Below are 24,590 nucleotides of genomic sequence, written 5' to 3'. Positions count from 1 at the left end.
TAGATATCAATGACTCCATGGTAAATAAATGGCAGTCTGAAATAAATAAGTTCATCTGGAATTATAAGAGGCCAAGAATTGCCTTTAAAATTCTACAAGATGATAAGAAGAGAGGGGGACAGGGCGTCCCAAAACTAAAATTATATCTTCATGCGGCAACACTGACAGCAGTGGCAGATTGGATAATCTGCCCCCGGAACACCTGGCCACTGTGATCCATGCAACGGTTACTTCTAGATTAGACTTCTGTAACTCGCTCTACGCGGGCCTACCCTTGTCTCTAACCCGGAAGTTACAGCTGGTACAGAATGCAGCTGCACGGGTCCTCACTAAATCATCTTGGAGGTCCCATGTTCAGCCTCTGCTGAAGCAGCTGCACTGGTTGCCAGTTTGTTTCCGGATCAGGTTCAAGGTTTTGGTACTAACCTTTAAGACTATACGCGGCTTGGGTCCTGCATACTTGAGGGACCGCCTATCTCCTTATGCCCCCCGCAGGGCACTTCGCTCTGCGGGTAAGAATCTGCTGATGATCCCAGGACCCCGGGAGGCACGCCTGGCCTCGACAAGGGCCAGGGCCTTTTCGGTCCTGGCCCCTACCTGGTGGAATGAGCTCCCTGAAGAGCTGCGGGCCCTGTCGGAGCTCTCTGAGTTCCGCAGAGCCTGCAAAACGGAGCTCTTCCGCCAGGCGTTTGTCTAAGGCCGGGTGATGGCCCGGGGCTAAGATCGGACCCCTCTCCCCGGAGGGGGGAGGCCAGTACTAAACTGACCTGGTTCCCCAGAGTGTTCCATCCTATGCCCAATTATCCTCCGTTCCCTTCTGCTCATCCAGTGGGCCTGTACGGGAATAGTTTTAATCGCCATCATTGTTACTTAGTCATTGTTTTAATGGGGTTTTAATGGGGTTTTAATGGGGAATTTTAATGGTTAATATATTGTATTTGTATTAAAATGTTGTGAACCGCCGCGAGCCGGTTTCCGAGAGCGGCGGTCATACAAATCAAATAAATAATAATAATAATAATAATAATAATAACTGACCCAATGACAAGAGACCTGGTGTTGGAAAAGGCAGATAGCAAGCAAAGTTTTCATGAAATGCTCTGGCCCTCCCTGAAAACAAAAAGAAAGGAAAAACTCAAGGTCAACTTTTGGACAAGATCTCTCTTAAAGATTTGGAACAAATACAAAAAAAGACTTTGCTCTTCATCATACCTATTAAAATCGCCAATACAGGCGTATTTTTCCAGACAGCAGCAAAAAAGAATAACATGCCTAATGTATAAGGACCTGTTAACGAGGACAGGTGAGCTTAAGAGTCTGCAAGTATTAAACAAAGAAGGATATGACCTACGATGGATGGAATACAATCAATTGAAAGCTAGACTAATGGAGGAATGGGAACGAGTTTGGACCAAAATTCCTAAACAAACCAACAGCCAAATTTTAAGGGAAAACTGGTATAAGATGTTTTATAGATGGTATATTTCTCCAAAGGTCATTGCAAAAATCTCAGATAGGTTTGATAATAAATGTTGGAAATGTTATAAAGCAATAGGTTCCTTTTATCACATGTGGTGGAACTGTGAGAAAGCAAAAAAGTATTGGGCTAAAATACATATGGTGTTACAGGAAATATTTAAAATGCGATACCCAATGAAGCCTGAATCTATGTTGCTAAGTTTCCACCCAAGTGCTTTACCAACTTCCTCTAGAATCCTCTTCTTCCATGCAACTACGGCGGCACGGTTGGTGTGGGCGAAGCACTGGAAGGCGACTGAGACTCCAACTATTTCTACATGGCTTGACAAATTAGCGGACTTAGCAAAAATGGCAAGACTCACTAACATGGTTAAGAAGAGATCTCCGGAAGAATATGATGAACAGTGGAGTGATTATCTGGACTTTCTTAAGAAAGACAGCAGTAACTGTTAGGTTAGGACCAATATGTAATGGGAACTGACTATATATCTCTTGAGATAATATCAGACTACGCTATGATATACGTGTATAGACAATGAAATAATTACTTATCAGCTGGTCGCTTTTTTCCGCCTTTACCTTTCTGTAAATGCTTTTTATAATAACAAATATATATATATATATATAAAGAAAGCTAGACTAAAAACTGACTGAGACTCGAGTGGACAAAAACTCACCTCTTAGTGATTTCGAAAACATGTTATTGCTCAAAAAACCACACTTGCAGGGCCAGATCTATAAACTACTTTTGAAATATGAGACTGAGTCGGAACAAGTAAAGAACTGTATGATTAAATGGATGCAAAATTTGGGCTCCATAATTGCTATGGAGGAATGGGAATGAGTATGGATTAAAATTCCTAAACAAACCAACAGCCAGATTTTAAGGGAAAACTGGTATAAGATGTTTTATAGATGGTATATTACTCCAAAGGTTATCGCAAAAATTTCAGACAGGTTTGATAATAAATATTGGAAATGTAATAAAGCAATAGGTTCCTTTTATCATATGTGGTGGAATTGTAAAAAAACAAAAAAGTATTGGGCTAAAATATACATGGTGTTACAGGAAATATTTAAAATGCGATAACCAATGAAGCCTGAATCTATGTTGCTAAGTTTTCATCCAAGTGCCTTACCAAGTTCTTCTAGAATTCTTTTCTTCCATGCAACTACGGCGGCACGGTTGGTGTGGGCGAAGCACTGGAAGGCGACCGAGACTCCAACTATTTCTACATGGTTAGACAAACTTGCGGACTTAGCAAAAATGGCAAGACTCACTAACATGGTGAATAAGAAACCACCAGAAGATTATGACGAACAGTGGAGCGATTACCTAGACTTTCTTAAGAAAGACAGCAGTAACTGTTAGGCTAGGACTAATATGCAATGGGAACTGACTACATGTTTCTTGAGATAATATCAGACTATACTATGTAAGGTATATCTTTATAGATGATGTATAGACTAGGATATAATAACTACCTATCAGCTGGTCACTTTCTTTTTTTCCTTCTTTTTCTATCTTCTGTACTTTATATATAATAATAATAAACAACAAAAAATTCAAAAAAAAAAGTCACCCAATTCCTGGCAACCGGTGCAGTGTTAATTGCACCCCATCCAGGCATGGGAGGCGAGCTTCCTGGTCCTGCCCTCTTCTCCCTAGCCACAGGACCTCTGTCTTTGAGGGGTTGAGTTTCAGACGAGTCTGCCTGAGCCATCCAGCCACCGCTTCCAAACAACTGGCAAATGTATAGGGGGAGGAGTCCAGCCAGCCATCCATTAGGAGGTAGAGCTGGGTATCATCCGCATACTGGTGACATCCCAGGCCGTAGCCCCGGACCAGCTGGGCTAGAGGGCGCATATAGATGTTTAAAAGCGTGGGGGAGAGTATCGCTCCCTGCGGAACCCCACAAGTGAGCCCACAGGGGTCTGACAACTCATACCCCACTGCAACCCTCTGAGATCAGTTCCGGAGGAAGGAGACCAGCCATTGCAGCACAGTCCCTCTAACTCCAGTTCTGGCGAGGCGGTGAGCCAATATCTCGTGGTCGACTACATTGAATGCAGCCGACAGATCTAACAACATGAGTATGGCAGAGCCACCCCGGGTCAGCTGGCACCGGATATTGGCTGTCAGGGTGACCAGCACGGTCTCCACCCTGTGGTCAGGATGGAAGCCAGACTGGTATGGATCTAGGGCCGAAATTTCCTCCAGAAATGCTAGTAGTTGGTCCACCGCTGCCCGCTCTATCACCTTACCCAGAGATGCAAGATGCGAGACTGGGCGGTAACTGACAGGGTCACACCGCTTAAGTCCAGTTTCCTTATTATTTGGCACCTGTCTTCAAGGGCGGTAAGAGATCTAATCACTCTAAATAATTGAGCCGAGCGAGAGCTTGCATATGCGATTTCTGTGGCGTAGAAGTCTCGTTTCACCGCTTTCACCGCATTCTCATACACCTTCATAAGCGTGCGATGAGAGGTTCGTGTGGCCTCATCAGGAGTCTTCCTCCACACTCGCTCAAGTCGTCTCACTTCCTTCTTCCTCTCCTGGAGCTCCTGAGTATACCATGGAGCCTGTTTGAGGCTTAGGCGGACAGGACGCCTAGGAGCAATCTCGACTATGGCAGCTGTAAGGCGGGATTGCCAGTCCTCCACCAAAGCTGCTAACAAGATGCCAGAGGGCATCAGGTCCTGCAGAGCATTCAGGAATCTCTCAGAATCCATAAGTCTCTGCGGGTGGGTCACACAAACGGGGAGGGGGTGGTATCCTCAGTCGAGCCTTCAGGGCATGGTGGTCTGCCCATGGAACGATGTTATTCGCCACCAGATCTACCACTACATCTGCACCAAAGATCAAGTCGAGGGTGTGCACGGCCTGATGAGTGGGACCAGCAATAAATTGTGAGAACCCTAGTGTCTCCATGGCTGACACCAGGTCCAGGCCAAGTCCTGGAGTTGGCACGTCTGCATGGATGTTGAAGTCACCCATAGTCAGACGTTTTGGATACTGCAACGCCCAGAGGGCCGCCAACTCCAGCAGGCCTGGCAGGGAATCCAGAGATGCAATGGGTGATTGGTACACCAGCCAGATAACCACATTCTTGACTGACTCCGACTCCATGGAAATTCCATGCCTTCTTGGACCTACGTATGTCGCTGCCCCCTATTATTGAATCTCCTCCCACCGCTATACTTGCCTTGGCCCGAAAGTACTGGGATCAAAGTCCCGGGCGGGGTTCCCATGTCGGCATCCCCGCTCTCCTCCCTTTGCCCCATTCCAGTAGAGCAGACCTAAACCTAACCTGACTACAGCTACAATGCTGACTGAACTAACCAAGCCACCCACAGCCCTCCCAACCCCAAGAAAAATCCCACCCACTACCTGCCCTTCTACTTACAGCTATAGCTATACCCCAAGGAGTGTTATGCCAGGTATCCAGCCAGAGGATCCAACTGCTCTTCTCTGGCATGCCCCTTGTCTCACTATCTAGTCAAAAAATACAATAAAAATAATTTCCCCAGAGTTAGAATGATTTTAAAAAGGAGAAGTTCTTCAGCCAGCCAGGAGGTGGCACCATGCGACTGTCATCTCACCACTCTCCAGCCATCAATAGAACAAACAAGAATCCAATTCCAGTTCTACCTTGGGGACAGACTGCCCACAGCAGTTGCAGGAACTCCAATGTTACTCAGCCCAGCATGAGCCAGCTGCACTGGCTCAAGCCTCTTCGACCCTGCTACTGCAGGGGAGAGGCTGGCCAGGCTCTACGTTGGTCCTGGCTAGCTCCGCTGAGCTTCCAGCCTCTCCAATTTGAAGGGGCTGGTCTCCGTCCTCAGCACGTCTGGTGGCTGGTTTCAAAAGGAGCAGTCCCCATGGCTGGAAACTTGTCGCGCCCTCCAGATAAGATTCAGCCGGGGGGTGGGGCGGGAAGGAGGACAAGAGGGGGGAGGGGAAAGAAAGGAGGAAAAAGGCGAGCCAAACAGGGACTTGGAAGCTGTGGAGCATTCTTCCTTTACAGATCTCATGTGCAACATTCCAACAGACAAAACGCAGTCTCCCCGGCTACTCACAAGCTCGCGGACTCCATACTCCTCCGCTTGCTGTAAGTCATTTGCAGCTCTTGGAGTGTTCTCGGCTCACACCCAGCAACCTCCGGAGCAACCTCCCAGGTCTTAGCCTCTTGGTACAGCGCGTCTCACAGTCTCGGCTCGTCACTTATCCCCTCAAACCCCTGCCTGTCCTTGTTTACCGCCATCTGTCCTCCTCTCCTGCCAGCCAGCTTTTATTCACTGCTGTATTCCTCCTCGCCTCCTCACCTCCCATGTCTCTCAGGCTCTCAAGGCTCTCACTCCCTCCGTTCGCCTCCATCTCCGCCTCCTTGTTCGTCTCTCCTCTCTGTTCAGCGTTCAGTGTTCTTACACAGCTTCTCCTCCTCCTCAGCCTTGGTTTTAGGGCGGCTGATTCTCCGGTAACCTGAAGCCACACTCTTGGGGAAGGTCTCTGTTCTACCCCCCAATGAGTACTTAGGGCTGAACAAGCCTAAACCCTTCTAAAAATATCTAGGATGGCGGAGCTCGCGCTCAGCGTCCGTCCTGGTCGCCATCTTGGTTATGAGAGAGATGGTAGAGGGTCTTCTCCAAAAGATCCTAATGGTTCTTCTTCTGAGGAGTTTTTGGACAAGGAGGGACCAGAGGAGTCCTTGACACCACTTCATATACCTCACAAGATTGTGAGAATATGTTAGAACCATATGTACCACCCGGAGTTTCATAGCGGAACAGCAGAATTCAAATGCACTACTAGACAGATAAATTATGGTAATGGAAAGTGCCATCAAATCTTAGTTGGCTTATGCTGACCCCATTGGCTTTTGAAGACAAGAGCCTGTTTGTATCAACCTTGGAATTCCTTAGTGGTTTCTCAGCCAGATACTAACCAGGGCCAATCCTGCTTAGTTTCTAAGATCTGACAAGATCCAGCTATCTTGAGCCATCCAGGTGAGATCATACAAACTTTCAAGGTCTAGTTATGAAACGACACAGGTAATCAAACTGGCTCTGACAAATTATCCCAGTTGGGGAGTTTTGTTTGTCTGTCTTTTTATGTTTTTGTATTATACCATCCTCTTTGTGCTCCTCTTCCAAGTCCCTCCCTATATCACCTGATTGTCTGGCAAGTGTTATCAACAGTGAGCAGAGTCTGTGCTGCCATAAATAGAGCACACAAGAAACAGTCCTTCTGGGAAAGTTCTGTGTTTGAAGTCAGCCTTCAGCCACCCATTGACAATGAGAGTAACTACCATATTCCTTCTTTTTGCTGTAGTGGTCTTCTGTAGCCGAGGTGAGTGCAACATGGAATTCATTCTATTTTTGATTTCTTTCAAATGCCAGGCTGTCCCAGCAACTTCTTTCAGACTGTACCAAGCAGAGATATGAGAAAATAGGCTTGGGGAATGGATCTCATAATATGTTATGGAGTAAATTATAAAGGTCACTGTGTCCGTCTGTTGCAGCAAAACACCATAAAGACTAGCAAACATATTGTGGAATAAGCTTTTTTGGTGGGAGGCAAAGTCTATAACTTTGTAAGTCTTTAAAGGCCTGAAGTCTAGCAAAGTGTTTATTATTTCAAAACAAACATCCTTGTAATATGTCATCTAAAGAGAGCCAGTTTGCTGTAGTGGTTAGGAGTGCGGACTTCTAATCTGGCATGCTGGGTTCGATTCTGCACTCCTCCACATGCAGCCAGCTGGGTGACCTTGGGCTCGCCACGGCACTGATAAAACTGTTCTGACCGAGCAGGAATATCAGGGCTCTCTCAGCCTCACCCACCTCACAGGGTGTCTGTTGTGGGGAGAGGGAAGGGAAGGCGACTGTGAGCCGCTTTATGCCTCCTTCGGGTAGAGAAAAGTGGCATATAAGAACCAACTCTTTTCTTCTTCTTCTTCTTCTTCTTCTTCTTCTTCTTCTTCTTCTTCTTCTTCTTCTTCTTCTTCTTCTTCTTCTTCTTCTTCTTCTTCTTCTTCTAAATGTAACAATCAAAATGCTGCTGGGGATCTGAAGGAAGAAGAACACAGAAGGACACAGGACCAATATGGAAAGGGACCAGAAATCTTAGAAATGAGAAGTGAAATCTGAGAAGTTTGTGATCAACATAAAATGTTGGTTGCTTGTTCACATTCAGAACATTATCATTCCAGGAAGGTTTGTAAACTCTGGATTGAGAAATAGCCGGATATTTCATTTATGTATTTATTTGTTTATTATATTTATATACCATCCTCCCCGAAGGCTCAGGGTGGTTCACATAAAATATAAACAATACAGATAACTCAGTTTAACAATAATACAGTGATTTCAGAGCGGGAGCTCAGAAAAATGGGATTGGGGGAGAAGTGGGACCTCATTGGGCTATAATGCTGTGGAATCCATCTTCCAGCACAATATTTTTCTGTAAGGGAGTTGATCTCTGTAGTCTATAGAGTAGTTGTGATTTTTGGAGATCTCCAATCACTCTCTGGAGACTGGCACCCCTAATTCTAGGGTGGAAATGATACCTCACTGGTGCGTTGCATTAGATCAGGAGCAATACAAAACATTTGAAAGATAGCCCAGGAGTGTAGCTGGAGAGTGGGTAAGCAACAAAAGAGAGCAAGTGTTTTTAGTGATATAAAACATTCTTTTCTAGTTTGGTCAGGGGAGAGGGAGATAATCCGTTATTTTTATTCTATTAAAAAGCATAAGACATCTCATTTTGTTTACACCTGGGCTGATTCTGCACTTATTTTTTTTATTCCATTGTGGATCTTGCTGAATTCAGATTGATTTGAAATTGGGTCTTCCTCTATCCTCCCCCCCCCCCCATTGAAACAAAAAACTGTTCTGCACATGATTAGGGAAGCTCAGAAGTGGAGGAGAGCCAAGCGCAGGACTGTTTATGCACTGGAGGTTTAGCTTTGTCAGGTTGCCCCACCTTTTCCTGAACCCACATGGGGGAGCATTTGGCGTGGTCCACCTCATCCACCCCAGATTTGTGCTCCTGCATGGGAGCTGAGGCAGTGAAGTTCCAAGTACATAAATGGTCCAGCAGGACCCTCTTTCTTTCTTTTCTTGAAGGGGGCAGGGGAGGATTGGAGATAGCAGAGGAGGGGGAATAAATCCAAGAGACAAATATCTACTGAGAGAAGTTAGGGCTTCTGGAGCTTCTGCTAAGAGACATTAGGGCTTCTGGAGCTTCTGCTAAGTTAGAGCTTCCCATTTAAGGGAAGCTTGCAACCTGGGAACAAGAAAGCCTTTGAACTGATGCCCTGGCCAGTCAGGGCTCTGCCATCAGAAGCTCAGCAGCAAGTTAGTTCAGGACAAGCAGACAGCTGTACGCTTTCTCATGCCAATTTTTCAACTATTGAGGGTTATTTCCAATCCAGAGCTGAATCTGCACTTACTTTGTTTATTTCATTTTCAATCCTATTGAATTCCGATTGATTTGAACTCGGGTCTTCCTCTACCCCCCCCTCCCCATTTAAACACAAAAGAGTTCTGCACAAGGTCAGGGAAGTTCAGAATGGGAGGGGGGAGCCAAGCACAGCCGGAGCCTCTTTATTTGTTTTCTTGAAGGGGGGGAAGAGGGGATTGGAGACAGCAGAGGAGGGAGAAAGAAAAACAAGACACAGATTTCTAGTGACAGAAGTCATCTGGGAGCTTCTGCTAAGAGAAATTAGGGGCTTCCCCTTTAAGGCAAGCTTGTCACCTGGGCTGCCTTGGCCAATCAGGGCTTCTCTACCATGGAGTCAGCAACAAATTTGAAGCAGCCAGAGCTCTGCATGCTTTCTCATGCTTTCTCAATCTGATTCTTCAAATATTGAGGGTTAAAACCACTCCAGGATATTGCAGGATAAAGGTAGGGTCACTCTGGATCAATCATACTTGTTGCAGAGGGAAAATCGACCTGGGATTGAAATAAAAGCTGTGTGCAGACTCCACCCAGGATATCATGGGGAAAAGGTAGGGTCACTCCAGATCAATCATGCTTGTTGCAGAGGGAAATTTTAAATCACCCAAAATCAAAATGGAAATCACATTGAGCGTAGGTGGCAGGGATTGAATCGACCTGGGATTGGAATAAAAGCTCTGTGCAGATTCAGACCAGGTTTATGGTTGCTCTGATTAGAATCCCCAAAGGGGAAACAGCCCTTGATATAGGACATTTTACATGGAGATGGTAAGTTAAGCTACTTGCTCCCCCAACTCCAAAACCTATAGCAAGAAATAACATTGATATATTGAAGCCAACATGGGCCAAAATATACTGTTATTTGAAAACAAGGCATATGACTTAAAAAAAAATCAAGTAATATTTTTAAAGCTTCAAATTTTAGAGATGATGGTGCTGCACCTTTTTAAGGGCAAAAATTTGTGTGTCCAATCTATAATATTTTTTTGGTAACCTTTATTGTTGTTTCCAAAGGCAGCCTTCTACTTAGTGAGAGTTTTTCTCCCATGGAAGAAAACTTCTGCTACTAGACTAATAGTGCAATCCTATGCACTAGATTCTGCATAGGATTTCTCTGTATGTCTCCCCTTTAACAGATATGAGCCTTTGGACCTACTCCTGCCACATGCCATTAAGCTTTGACCAAACAGTAATCAAAGGTTCTGCTAAAAGTAGACTAGATTTCTAAATGGTAATTACCTTCAAGGCCATTTGCAGTTAGGGCCCAGTGTACCTGAGGGACCGCCTCCCTGCCTACGCCCCCAAAAGAGCTCTGGGCTCCACCGCCACCAACAGGCTAATGGTCCCTGGCCCTAAAGAAGTCCACCTGGCCTCAACCAGGGCCAGAGCATTCTCTGTTCTGACCCCCACCTGGTGGAATGAGCTCCCAGAGGAGATCAGGGCCCTGACGGAATTTAAACAGTTCCGCAGGGCCTGCAAAAAGCAGCTATTCCACCAGGCATTTAATTGAGACCAGGCATAACTAACAGCGAATGAAGGGCCCCTGCTCCCCCCACCCCAGAACTCGGCCGGGGTGGAGCGGGGCCGGGCGCGGTTCATTCGGGCGGCTGGCGGAAGCGGCCGAGGCCTGCGTGCGCAGAGCGGAGCGGCAGGGCGACCATGGGCTGCTTCTTCTCCAAGAGGAGGAAAGAGGCCAAAGAGCTGCCGCTGGGCGCTGAGAGCGGGGACCGGAATGCCGCCGGCGACCCGGGAGCCGAGACGCACCCGCAGTACAGTTGGGACCAGCGAGCCACGGTGAACCGCCATTCCTCTCTCGCCTCTCAAGCAGCGCCCCTCTGGCCAGGGCAGGGCGACCCTCGAGGGGACTTGCCCCCTTCCCTTCCCTTCCCACCCCTGGAGCCCTGCCCTCCGCCAAGACCCGCCGCTCCTTCCCTTCGCCTCCCGCCTGGCTTCTTCGTGCCTTTGCATGGGAGCCGCCCATGCCTGTCGTGGATGGCAGTCGGAGCGGACCTCGAGGGCCGGGCTCCTGCGCGCTTCTGGCGGCCCTGGGAGGCTCCGCGGCCATCCTCGCGTCCTCCGGGAAGCGCCTGGGGTTAGTGCTGGCCCTCAGCGCCCTGCAAGCTCCCGGCTGCCTCCTCGGACGGACGGGGGAGGAATCGAAAGTGCATCCTCTTTCTCAACAAATTTCCCCCCAGTATTTCCTGGCGCATGTTGGAGTTCTGGTTTCAACCAGAACGTTAGCAGCTGCCGGGGGCTCCCTGCCTGGCGGCCTGATGCGGCCAAAACAACGCTGCCCAAGGCAGCCACCGCCCAATCGGACCGCCGCCGCCACTGGAAGTATAAATATAATAAATAAAGAACACTCTTTCTGTGTTTTAGGAGATGGTGATGGTAATGAGAAAGATGATGATGATAAGTCCAGTGAAAGTAACAGTAGCAGCAATGAGGGAACTGAAGTAAGTGTTACTTTTTTGTGAGAACACTTCCCTGAGTACATGTGGTGAAGTTAGCAATGTCATTCAGAGCAGTGGTCCCCAACCCGCGGGCCGCGGCCCGGCGCCGGGCCGCAAAGGCCATGGCGCCGGGCCGCGGCTCCCTCTCCGCGCCCCCCCCGCAGTAAAAAACTTCCCAGGCCGCAAGCTTGCGGCCCGGGAAGCTACTTACTGCGGGAGGGCGGGGAGAGGGAATCAGGGCCGGGTGCGGCCCAATGCGGCCTGCGGGTGCGGCCCAATGCCCTGCCGGTCCCCAGCCTCATAAAGGTTGGGGACCACTGATTCAGAGGACTAAAGCAGTGTAGCCTCCACTCCAACTAGGCACCATCTCTCATTTCTCATCATCTCTACTGTTTCAGCCAGAAAACCCAGTTTTGATTTCTTTCCTTGTACACATATTGAACCTGTGATTCTTGATTTCCATGCCTTATTCCATTTCCCATCCTGAATTTTTCCCAGACAATCCATGCATTGTTGCAGTGTGATATGTCCATCAATAATTGGTATTATATATAACATTTTATAATGAGCCTCTTGTGGCGCAGAGTGGTAAGGCAGCCGTCTGAAAGCTTTGCCCATAAGGCTGGGAGTTCAATCCCAGCAGCCGGCTCAAGGTTGACTCAGCCTTCCATCCTTCCGAGGTCGGTAAAATGAGTACCCAGCTTGCTGGGGGGTAAACGGTAATGACTGGGGAAGGCACTGGCAAACCACCCCGTATTGAGTCTGCCATGAAAACGCTAGAGGGCGTCACCCCAAGGGTCAGACATGACTCGGTGCTTGCACAGGGGATACCTTTACCTTTACCTTTATAACATTTTATATATAGAAACAATGTACCTTGTGCATATGTTTAAAAAGCACACCATATGTATATACAAATCAAATAAAACTGGAGGTCAAAGAGTGAAAATCAGAGAACCTAAAACAGTTCACAAATATGTAAACAAAAAGGAAACTTTGAGATAGGATCTGGTTCCATGGGATGGGGGTGATGAAACTGTGCCAATGCAGCAAAAACAGCATCAAGCGGTTTAGAGGTCCGAAGGGACAGTCATTACAAACCACCATTCCTATTTCACTCCCTGCTGGTGCTACTTCTCCACACTGTTTTCCCTCTCATTGTATTGCATGCCAATATAAGCTTGCTGGACTCTCCTGAGCCCAGTAAGACTCACTCTCTCTGCCAGATGAGTGGTGGCTCACACCTGAGATACTACTCAACTGTTAAAGAAAAAAATACCTTGTCAAAGAGCTGAAAGGAAGAGACAACACTTAACTCCACCATTTTGAAGGTGGTGCTGTGTTCTCTTTCCCTCTGCCCTTGGCTGCAGGCAGACCTTTCCTGCCAAGTCTTTGCCCACCACTCTAGCAACATTCCCCTTTAAGGAGGATTTCCTTTGCTCTGGTTTAAAAGGAAAAGCTCTATGAGCCCCATTTTCATCAGTTGAGTGTAGAAAGCACATTGCTTGTAAGGCCTTTAATAAAGCAAGGTCTAGCTGTGTTCCACCTAGGGAAAATCTCTGTGTGCCCACTTGTATATATTTATTTGCAAAAGTTGAGTCCCTCCATTCTTTGCCTGTAAATTAGGAATTAAGATATTTAAATAATAAAGGGGCAGTTTACAACTGCCCATCTCTTAAGATAGATAAGATTTGAATTCTCTTTATAGTGAAACATAAATGGAGCTGGCATACTACATTGGCTGTGCTATGGTCTGGGCAGTTCCCAGTCCAGATCTTATCTCTGCCATGTACACAGTATGTCCCTTTGGCTAGTCCTTCACTGTCAAGCACCCAGCAGCAGTTATCCAGGGATAGTTAAAGATTTATAACTTGACAAAACAGGCAAGGTGTTCTGAAATGCTGAAAGCAGTCTAGCATTGCTACTAATTATTGTGTCAGGGGGCTGAAGCTTAGTGGAGCCTATGATCTGCATGCAGAAGGGGCCTGCTTCAATGTATGGCATCTTTCGCCTCATGCTGACACCTTCAGAACAAAGCTGAAAGCTGATGCTGCTGATGCTTCTTGCATGGATGTCTCCAGACAGAGTAGGATGTGAGGCTGAGGGCCAGACTACATGGGGTGGCATCCAAAGGTGTGACTCCCAGGTGCCATGGGATTTTAAAATACTGAGAGAACCTAATGCTACTTAAGCCCAGAATTTGGTGGGATGAGGCACTCTTGTTTTCCCCCCTCCCCATGCCTTTCCAGGTGTTGAAACAGCTGCTAAGAGATGCACAGCTGTTTCAAGTCTGTAAAGGTGGTGGAGGGGAAAGAGTTCCTCAGCCTGCCATGCTGGCCTTCATGGTATTTTTAAGTAGATTTTAAAATGATAACAGCATCGACAGGTTGGGCCAAAGGATGCCCTCATGTCCATTTTGGCACTAAATTGAACACATAAAGCAGGCAATTAATTTAGAAAAGGGATCCTAGCACAAAATGTTTCAGTCATATTTTTGCCTATGGTTCTGTCACTCAAAGTTAAACCTCATTCTCCATCATAAGCCTCTTAGGAAAAGAACATTCCATGCTTGCACTTTTAAAAGAATGGTGGTACCCCTGATACTGAATTGTATGGTTGTATTCTACAGCCAGACTGTGACCAATACAAGCAACAAACATGTCCCAAAAACGGTGATCCTGTCTGTGGCACAAACCACAAGAAATATTCCAGTGAATGTGAACTTTGCCTTGAGAACCGGTAAGTGTGTTTTCTGCCAGCATTTGTGGATATTGTTTTTCAATCCTTTGATCTTCTTCTAAGTTTTCTACTTGGTTTTTAAAAGACCATGGTAGGGCAAAATAACCAACAAGATATACGATTTATTGAACCAACCAACCTGGAAAAAAAATCAAGCAAGTTTATGAAGAAGACATCCTGTATCAACTCTATTTACCTTAAGTTGGGAGCACCCCACCTTTGCCCAATTCGATAAGACTTTGTTTCACCATACAGACCATGTTCAGGTGGGAAACCAAATGCAGAAAATAATGCAAAGCCTGCCTAACATGAATTCTGGAATCTGGGCTGCCTCCCAAAAGCAAGGAGACTCCTATAAGACTGTTCTCTCTAGGCAACCTTTTCTTTAGGGAAGGAGCCACTATGATGCTCCAGAGGCCCATAGATTAAGGCAATTTTAAATAGGTTTAACTGGAGCAGGGTAAGCAGTCACCTTTTACAAACTGTCAAATAGAAAGGTAACCAGAAAGAAAAAGGGGAAAAAAGGGGGATTGGTTTCTGTACTTTTTAACAGTTCAGTAGAACGTCTCCTTATGGAGATCAGTTGTGCCTTCACAAACTACTTCTTCCATATAACTCTTACAAGTAAAGGAGCCCTTTTGCTCCCTTAACTATGGTAAAAAAAGGTAAAGGTATCCCCTGTGCAAGCACCGGGTCATGTCTGACCCTTGGGGTGATGCCCTCTAGCATTTTCACGGCAGACTCAATACCAGACTCACTGGTTTGCCAGTGCCTTCCCCAGTCATTACCGTTTACCCCCCAGCAAGCTGGGTAATCATTTTACTGACCTCGGAAGGATGGAAGGCTGAGTCAACCTTGAGCCAGCTGCTGAGATTGAACTCCCAGCATCATGAGCAGAGCTTCAGACTGCATGTCTGCTGCCTTACCACTCTGTGCCACAAGAGGCTCTCTGGTAACTCTGGTTGTTGTTGTTGTTAGGTGCGAAGTCGTGTTCGATCCATCGCGACCCCATGGACAACGATCCTCCAGGCTTTCCTGTCCTCTACCATTCCCCGGAGTCCATTTAAGTTTGCACCTACTGCTTCATTGACTCCATCCAGCCACCTCATTCTCTGTTGTCCCCTTCTTCTTTTGCCCTCGATCGCTCCCAGCATTAGTCTCTTATCCAGGGAGTCCTTCCTTCTCATGAGGTTCCCAAAGTATTTGAGTTTCATCTTCAGGATCTGGCCTTCTAAAGAGCAGTCAGGGTTGATCTCCTCTAGGACTGACCGGTTTGTTCGCCTTGCAGTCCAAGGGACTCGCAAGAGTCTTCTCCAGCACCAGAGTTCAAAAGCCTAAATTCTTTGACGCTCGGCCTTCCTTATGGTCCAACTTTCGCAGCCATACATTACAACTGGGAATACCATAGCCTTGACTAAATGCACTTTTGTTGGCAGGGTGATGTTTCTGCTTTTTAGGATGCTGTCTAGATTTGCCATAGCTTTCCTCCCTAGGAGTAAGCGTCTTTTAATTTCTTTGCTGCAGTCCCCATCTGCAGTGATCTTGGAGCCCAGGAAAATAAAATCTGTCACTATCTCCATTTCTTCCCCATCTATTTGCCAGGAATTGAGAGGTCTGGATGCCATGATCTTTGTTTTCTTGATATTGAGTTTCAAGCCAACTTTTGCACTCTCCTCCTTCACCCGCATCAACAGGCTCTTTAGTTCCTCTTCACTTTCTGCCATTAGAGTGGTATCATCTGCATATTTGAGGTTGTTGATATTTCTCCCTGCAATCTTGATCCCAATTTGTGACTCCTCTAATCCCACCTTTCTCATGATGTGCTCCGCATACAAGTTAAATAGGCAAGGCAACAGTATACAGCCTTGCCAAACTCCTTTCTCAATTTTGAACCAACCAGTGATTCCATGTTCAGTTCTCACTGTTGCTTCTTGACCTGCATATAAATTTCTCAAGAGACAAATAAGATGCTCTGGTATTCCCATCTCTTTAAGAACTTGCCACAATTCGTTGTGCTCCACACAATCAAAGGCTTTAGCATAGTCAATGAAGCAGAAGTAGATGTTTTTCTGGAACTCCCTAGCTTTCTCCATGATCCAGCGTATGTTGGCAATTTGATCTCTAGTTCCTCTGCCTATTCGAAATCCTGCCTGTACTTCTGGAAGTTCTCGGTCCACATATTGCTGGAGCCTAGCTTGTAAAATTTTGAGCATAACTTTGCTAGCATGAGAAATGAGTGCAATAGTGCAGTAGTTTGAACATTCTTTGGCATTGCCCTTCTTTGGGATTGGAATGTAAACTGACATTTTCCAATCCTGTTGCCATTGTTGAGTGTTCCAAATTTGCTGGCATATTGAGTGTAGCACTTTTACTGCATTGTCCTTTAAGATTTTGAATAGTTCAACTGGAATGCTGTCACCACCACTAGCTTTATTGTTGCTCAGACTTCCTAAGGCCCATTTGACTTCACATTCCAGGATGTCTGGCTCCAGGTCAGTAACTACCCCATTGTGGTCATCAGGGATGTTAAGCTCGCTCTTGTATAGTTCTTCTGTCTAATTTTGCCACCTTTGTTTAATCTCTTCTGCTTCTGTGAGGTCCCTACCATTTTGGTCCCTTACCCATCTTTGCATGAAACATTCTCTTCATATCTCCAATTTTCTTGAAAAGATCTCTGGTCTTCCCCATTCTATTGTTTTCTTCTATGGACCTCCGTCCATAGTTCTTCAGGCACTCTGTCTATCAGATCTAATTCCTTTATTTGTCACCTCTAATGTATATTCGTCGGGGATATGATTTAGTTCATACATGAGTGGCCTAGTGCTTTTCCCTACTTTCTTCAATTTAAGCCTACATTTTGCAACAAGAAGCTGATGATCTGAACCACAATCAGCTCCTGGTCTTGTTTTTATTGACTGTATAGAACTTCTCCATCTCTGGTAACCCCCCACATATAAACACAGGCATGCCCTAAGAGAAGCAGAACCCAGAAAATCATTGGAAAGCCCATCCATAATGCAAGAGCCTTGCTGAACCCAAGCATGGATGAATTTGGTTAGTGTCTGAAGAGCTTATAGCAATCCTCTGCATGTCACCTGGAGTTCTATGATTCAAGACAGATGGGGTATAAATCTGTTCAGCTCAAGTCAGAGCAGCAAAATATATCATATTTTGCAAGAACTGATCACTGCTGCATTGTCTCTGGAACAATAACAATACTAGATTACTGAGCAGCACACCATTCATCTTGAAATATGTCCTATTATTTATTTTTTTTTAATAAGACTTATAAGACCACCCCTCTTGGCCAAGCCATCTTTGGGTAGTGTACATCATGCCAAAATATCATAAAATAAGCAGTTGAAACACTCTAAAATAACACCAGAATCGCCCCAGAGTCCTGCTACCAGCCTCTCCCCAATACCAGGGTATAGATATTACAAAGGATAGTATGTGGTGTGTGTGTGTGTGTTTTCTTAGACTTTTTGGCAGCCCAGCCTTAACCAAATGTCTGGTAGAAGAGCTCTTGCAGGCCCTGTGGAACTGAGTAAGTTCCAACAAGGCTGTTGTCTCCTCTGGGAGCTCATTCCACCAGGTAGGGGCCAGGACTGAAAAGGCCCTGGCCCATGTCGATGCCAGGCACACCCTATTGAAACCAGCTGAGTGTAATGCTCTTCAGGGGACATATTAGGAGAAGTGGTCCCTCAGATACACTAGGCCCGGACCACAAATGGTCTTGAAGGGCAGAACTAGTACCTTGAATCTAATCCGTTACTCTACTGGGAGCCAATGTAGCTGCCTAAGTACATGGCATATGTGATCCCTCTACGGTGCTCCCGTGAGGACAGTGGCAGTTACATTTGGACCAGCTGTAGTCTCCAGAGAAGGGACAAGGAAAGGCTCACGTAGAGCAATTTACAGAAGTCTAGTCTGGAGGTGATCATTGCATGGATAACTGTGGCTAGGTGGTCTGGTGCTAGTAGCCTAGCCTGGTGTAGATGGAAAAATGCCTGCTGAGCTACTTTGGTGACCTGTACCTCTGTAAAAGTGAGGCATCAAGTATCACCCTTAGGTGACTGTCAGTCTATGTAGAAGTAAGTTGTTTGCCATCCAGTCTGGGTAGGCACGCTTCCTGCACTGGGCCCTTTCTACCCAGCTACAGGACCTCCATCTTTGTAGTGTTCAACTTTAGGCAACTCTGCTTTAACTACTCAGCCACAGCCTGTAGACACCTGGCCAGTTGGTTGGGGGGGGGGGGAGTTTGGCTGGTCAACTTTCTAGAGATAGAGCTAGGTGTCATGACCATATTGATGACACCCAAATCCAAAACATCAGACCAGCTGGGCAAGAGGGCACATGAGGATATTAAATAAGGTTAGTGAGAGGACCACCGCATGGCACACCACACTGGAGTATCCAGATATGGGACTGGTCCTCCCCAACTGCAACCCTCTGTCTTTGGCCCTGGAGAAAGGAGGCTAGCCACTTAAGTGATGGCCTCTGGATCCAGCATTAATAAGAAGGTGAGCTAACAGCTCATGGTCGACAGCATCTAAAGCTGCTGTGAGGTCTAACATCATGAGCAGTGCTGATCCACCTCAGTCCAGGTCTCTCTGAAGGTCATCCATGAGGGCAACCAGTGCTGTCTCCACCCTGTAGTCAAGGGAGAAACTGGATTAAAAGGAGACCAGGATCAAAGTCTCTTCTAGGCACACTAGGCAGTGATATACAGCCACTCATACAACCACCTTTCCCAGGAGTGCTAGATGCTAAAACGGACAGTAGTTGCTGAGGTCTCACAGATCTAAAGATGGTTTCTTCAGGAGTGGCTGAACCACAGCTCTTTTCAGCCCCTCCGGGAATTGCCCTCATCACTTGTTTTTAAAAGCCATGAGGGGCATGGATCCAATGAGCATGTAATTGGCCTCACTAAAGCAAGTAACCTCTCCACTTCTTCCTAGGACAGGGACAATGGGTTGTCATTCATAAATATGTCAGGGGTAGATGAATGTTAAAATATTTGTTTTTCCCTTTTATAGAATCATAGAATCATAGAATCATAGAGTTTGAAGGGGCCATACAGGCCATCTAGCCCAACCCCCTGCTCAACGCAGGATCAGCCCAAAGCATCCTAAAGCATCCAAGAAAAGTGTGTATCCAACCTTTGCTTGAAGACTGCCAGTGAGAGGGAGCTCACCACCTCCTTAGGCAGCCTATTCCACTGCTGAACTACTCTGACTGTGAAAAACTTTTTCCTGATATCTAGCCTATATCGTTGTATTTGAAGTTTAAACCCATTGCTGTGTGTCCTTTCCATTACAGCCAACGGAAACAGCATCCTCCCACCTCCAAGTGACAACCTTTCAAATACTTAAAGAGGGCTATCATGTCCCCTCTCAACCTCCTTTTCTCCAGGATGAACATTCCCAAGTCCCTCGACCTATCTTCATGGGGCTTGGTCCCTTGGCCCCAGATCAGCCTTGTCGCTCTCCTCTGTACCCTTTCAATTTTATCTACGTCCTTCTTGAAGTGAGGCCTCCAGAACTGCACACAGTACTCCAGGTGTGGTCTGACCAGTGCCGTATACAATGGGACTATGACATCTTGTGATTTTGATGTGATGCCCCTGTTGATACAGCCCAAAATGGCATTTTTAACGCTGCATCACACTGCCTGCTCATGTTTGGCTTACAATCCACAAGTACCCCAAGGTCTCGTTCACACACAGTGTTACCTAGAAGCGTTTCCCCCACCCAGTAGGCATGCTTTTCATTTTTCTGACCCAGATGCAGAACTTTACACTTATCTTTATTAAATTGCATCTTGTTCTCATTTGCCCATTTTTCCATTGTGTTCAGATCCCGTTGAACTCTGTCTCTATCTTCTGGAGTATTTGCCATTCCTCCCAAGTTTGTCATCTGCAAACCTGATGAGTAGTCCCTCCACCCCCTCATCTAGATAATTAATAAATATGTTACAAAGTACCGGGTCGAGCACCGAGCCCTGAGGTACCCCGCTACTCACCTCCCTCCAGTCTGATGAAACACCATTGACAACAACTCTGAGTGCAGTTCTCTCACCAGTTCCTTATCCACCTAACTTTCTGAAAATCCAGATTGCAGTCCTTCAATTTATCCATGAGAACATCATGGGTAAAGGTAAAGGTAAAGGTATCCCCTGTGCAAGCACCGAGTCATGTCTGACCCTTGGGGTGACGCCCTCTAGCGTTTTCATGGCAGACTCAATACGGGGTGGTTTGCCAGTGCCTTCCCCAGTCATGACCGTTTACCCCCCAGCAAGCTGGGTACTCATTTTACCGACCTCGGAAGGATGGAAGGCTGAGTCAACCTTGAGCCGGCTGCTGGGATTGAACTCCCAGCCTCATGGGCAAAGCTTTCAGACGGCTGCCTTACCACTCTGCGCCACAAGAGGCTCTTACATCATGGGGAACCTTATCAAAAGCTTTACTAAAATCCAAGTAAACGACATCAACCGAATTTCCACGATCCAGCAAACCTTACTTACTCAAAAAAGGAAACCAGGTTCGTCTGACAGGACCTGTTGGAGACAGGTCCATGCTGACTTCCTTGGATCACCAAATTGTCCTCCAGATGTATGCAGATTGCTCCCTTTAATATCTGCTCCATTATCTTCCCCACAACAGAGGTCAGACTCACTGGTCTATAGTTTCCCTGGTCATCCTTCCTCCCTTTTTTGAAGATCGGAATAACATTTGCTCTCTTCCAGTCCTCCGGGATAACTCCAGTCCTTAAAGTGGCCCCGAAGATGATGGACAAGGGTTCTGCAAGTTCTTTGAGGACTCTCGGGTGCATTTCATCCGGCCCAGGGGATTTGAACTCATCCAGTGTGGCTAAATGCCTCTCGACAACCTCTCTGTCCATGTCAACCTGCCACCCAGACGCTATCCCTTGGCTACTGCCATCTCCAGGTGTGCCTAAATCCTTTGACCTGTGGGAAAAAACAGATGTAAAATAGGTGCTGAGCCTTTCTGCTTTCTCTGCATCCTCCATTAGAGTTTGTCCATCTGCACCCAACAGTGGGCCTATTGCCTCCTTTACTTTACGTTTGCTCCTCACATAACTGAAAAATCTTTTCTTGTTACAATGGGCTTCCCTGGCCAATCTTAGCTCACTCTCAGCTTTGGCCTTTCTAATGATTGATCTACAGTGCCTAGTAACCTGTAGGTACTTTTCTTTAGAGCTCCGTCCTTCCCTCCATTTCCTGAACATTTCCCTTTTCTTTCTTAGTTCCTCTTGAAGTTCTCTGTTCATCCAAATAGGCTTCTTAGAGCTCCTGCAGTGTTTTCGTCTTTCTGGGATAGTCTTGGATTGAGCATTCAATAGCTCTTGTTTGAGTAGCACCCACCCTTCACATGCTCCCTTCCCTTCCAGCATTCTCGTCCATGGTATGACACTCATCATGTCTCTGAGTTTATTAAAGTTTGCCCTACAAAAATCCAACATCCGCATCTGGCTACAAGCTTCCTTGCCCCCTCCATCACCAAAAGAATAAAGACTGATATTAATAAAAGAACACAGAAGAAACCTTGAACCTAAAAATTTATTCTGGCTAAAACTGTTCTGACCAAGCAGTGATATCAAGGCTTTCACAGCTTCACCCACCTCACAGGGTGACTGTTGTGGGGAGAGGAAAGGGAAGGTGACTGTAAGCCGCTTTGAGCCTCCTTCGGGTAAAGAAAAGCAGCATATAAGAACCAATTCTTCTTCTAAGTAGGTTTGAACTTCAAAGCAGATAATGTAAAGCTTTTTCTAGAAGGCACAGGATACATTCTAACAATAATGGAAACTGCACATGAATCTACTGTACAGGTATATCCGAAATTCTGACAAAACTGCCCCTGCCAGTGCTTGGGCAGAAATGAACAATCCTTCAGACTGCACATGTAAAGTTCTCTGCAGGTTTGGGCAGATTTTTGAATATTCAAAGGGGTGCAGTTTTTAAACAAAGCAAGATTTTCTTGAATACCTTGGGGGTTCTTCATGCTTGGCAGATGGGGGCTCATTTCACCCTGTCTTACTCCTGCTTGTATACAAGGAGCCACGGAGAAGAGGCAACCAGAGCAGCCCTGTTCTCCTTTGGGACCAATAGATCTGGCAAGTTATGTGATTTGTTTTCATAAGATGTTGAGTGTAGGTAGTGTGAGGGGATCACAAAAGGAATACCTGGGAGCCCATAGTGGCTTTTGGAAGTCATGTGAGTATAGTCACACTTAGGATACTCTCCACTGATAGCATGAATGGCCATAAAACCGAATAAAAATGGTACCCATGATAATGTGTGGGGAAGGAAACTCCATCCCCTGCTGGCCCCTGATTCCTTCCTTCTTGTTCTGTCTGGTTCCTCAGAGAACAGATGATTTTGGGGGGGGGGGGGAATGATGCCACTGAAAGTACACCAAGCAGGTTTTCAGTTCCAAGGCTCCTCTGATTGCAAACATGACAGTAGTGGGTGGCTTCACAGTAACAGAAGAATAGATGAAAGTCCATTCCACTTTCAGCTCCAAATGCATCCTGCCACAGCCAGCCAGCTTATTTTAGGGTGAAAGAAGGAGAGGGGCTGGGCTACAGTTGGAAAATGTGGCAGATATGTTTTCTGCTCCAAATGCAGATCCCCACATCAACTTACTAAGGAAAAAGTAGGGGAAAGGAGGCTTGGAGCAGAAAGCCCGTCCTGCATATTTTCTGCTCTAATTCTCCCATGCTGCTCTCTGCTTTTCCCTATGCTGCCATCTCCTTCCCCACCCTGCCTCCATTGCTGCCACATTTCTTCCCCCCTCCCCTCAACCTACCTGCTATTCCTAATCAAGTACTTAATAACTATTTCTGCCATTAAGTTATAAAGCACATTGTATGGATAAACCATGTCACGAAGTCTTACCTAAGGGGCTTTCAAGAATTAATTTGCTTGGCCTTTGTAGTGACTATCAGAAATACCCATGCTCAGGTTTCCACAAAGCTGAACGTGGAGATCTCTGCTTTGTGCTGAGGAATGAGAACTATTTCCTGGTATGAGTTATCCTCTTTTGCAGGAAGAAGAAAATGAATATTGGGATTCTCGAGGCTGGAGAATGCTGAAAGCCGTTTCTGCTGCAGAATTCAGGAATGGGTTTCCCAAGTGTTCCTGACAAAGACGTGTATCACTTTGCTGTTTAATCTCCTAATTTTAGGCAATAAAAAACTAACACTTTATTGTGCTGTGGGTTCCATGTTTGCTATTGGGGCAGGGGAGTGGCTTAGGGTTTGGATTCAGATTTTAGCAAGGATCGTTGAAGCAGATGATGAAGGAGTTTGTTTACAATCTCATTTGCTACTACATTTTCTGGAAGCAAACTGGCCCTGTGAACATAATTGAGTTGAGAAAGTGCTGTATATGGATATTCTTTTTAGAAATTTTCATATAGATAGCAACACTTGGAAGCACTCCAAGATGTGTTTTAGTTGGGGATTTTTGCTTCAATTGGTATTTCTTCATAGAAGAGAAACACTATATTAACATCAAGTTACAAGTGTTAATCTTAGTTAAACGACAAACAATATTTCAAGATGAATTTTGTACAGAAGGAAATAAAAGCAAATTTATAGCTTGGAATGAACAACCTACTTTGGGAACACTAGGTGGCATACTTGTGACAGAATTAGGAAATCCCAAAGGTTGTAGGTAAAGATCATTTCAACATTTGCTGTGACATTACTGAAATTCTCATAATAACAGAAGAGAAGCAAGTTAGTGCTTTCATGAGGGGTGTTTGTTAAAGTTTGTTAGATACATTGGAAATTAGAAGAACAGAGGAATCATAGAATCATAGAGTTGGAAGGAGCCATACAGGCCATCTAGTCCAACCCCCTGCTCAACGCAGGATCAGCCCTAAGCATCCAAGAAAAGTGTGTATCCAACCTTTGCTTGAAGACTGCCAGTGAGGGGGAGCTCACCACTTCCTTAGGCAGCCTATTCCACTGCTGAACTACTCTGACTGAAAAATTAATTCCTGATATCTAGCCTATATCGTTGTACTTGTAGTTTAAACCCATTACTATGTGTCCTCTCCTCTGCAGCCAACAGAAACAGCATCCTGCCCTCCTCCAAGTGACAACCTTTCAAATACTTAAAGAGGGCTGTCATGTCCCCTCTCAACCTCCTTTTCTCCAGGCTGAACATTCCCAAGTCCCTCAACCTATCTTCATGGGGCTTGGTCCCTTGGCCCCAGATCATCTTCGTCACTCTCCTCTGTACCCTTTCAATTTTATCTATGTCCTTCTTGAAGTGAGGCCTGCACACAGTACTCCAGGTGTGGTCTGACTAGTGCTGTATACAATGAGACTATGACATCTTGTGATTTTGATGTGATGCCCCTGTTGATACAGCCCAAAATGGCATTCCCCTTTTTTACCGCTGCATCACACTGCCTGCTCATGTTTAGT

At 46.0% G+C, this 24,590-nt stretch overlaps 1 protein-coding gene across 1 annotated transcript; it reads left to right on the top strand.

Annotated features, from left to right (window-relative positions):
• Window positions 1-6,672: 6,672 nt before the first annotated feature.
• Window positions 6,673-23,360, top strand: LOC143832245 (trypsin inhibitor ClTI-1-like). Its single transcript, XM_077326377.1, has 4 exons — window positions 6,673-6,829; window positions 11,318-11,394; window positions 14,021-14,130; window positions 23,201-23,360. The coding sequence occupies exons 1-4, from the start codon at window positions 6,775-6,777 to the stop codon at window positions 23,244-23,246; spliced, it is 288 nt and encodes a 95-aa protein (XP_077182492.1). The 5' UTR covers window positions 6,673-6,774; the 3' UTR covers window positions 23,247-23,360.
• The last annotated feature ends 1,230 nt before the right edge of the window (window positions 23,361-24,590 follow it).

Source organism: Paroedura picta, chromosome 3, assembly GCF_049243985.1.
Source record: "Paroedura picta isolate Pp20150507F chromosome 3, Ppicta_v3.0, whole genome shotgun sequence".
NCBI classification, from domain to species: Eukaryota; Metazoa; Chordata; class Lepidosauria; order Squamata; family Gekkonidae; genus Paroedura; species Paroedura picta.
The sequence above is the reverse complement of the archived record's forward strand: the minus strand, read 5'-3'. Positions and strand labels throughout refer to the sequence as shown.

What these genes read in the sequence shown, in the direction of transcription:
- LOC143832245 (XM_077326377.1), top strand. Translation starts at nt 6,775, where the DNA reads ATGAGAGTAACTACCATATTCCTTCTTTTTGCTGTAGTGGTCTTCTGT. An exon ending in GCAGCAATGAGGGAACTGAA is followed by an intron (nt 11,395 to 14,020) that starts GTAAGTGTTACT and finishes TGTATTCTACAG; the next exon opens with CCAGACTGTGACCAATACAA. An exon ending in GAACTTTGCCTTGAGAACCG is followed by an intron (nt 14,131 to 23,200) that starts GTAAGTGTGTTT and finishes CCTCTTTTGCAG; the next exon opens with GAAGAAGAAAATGAATATTG.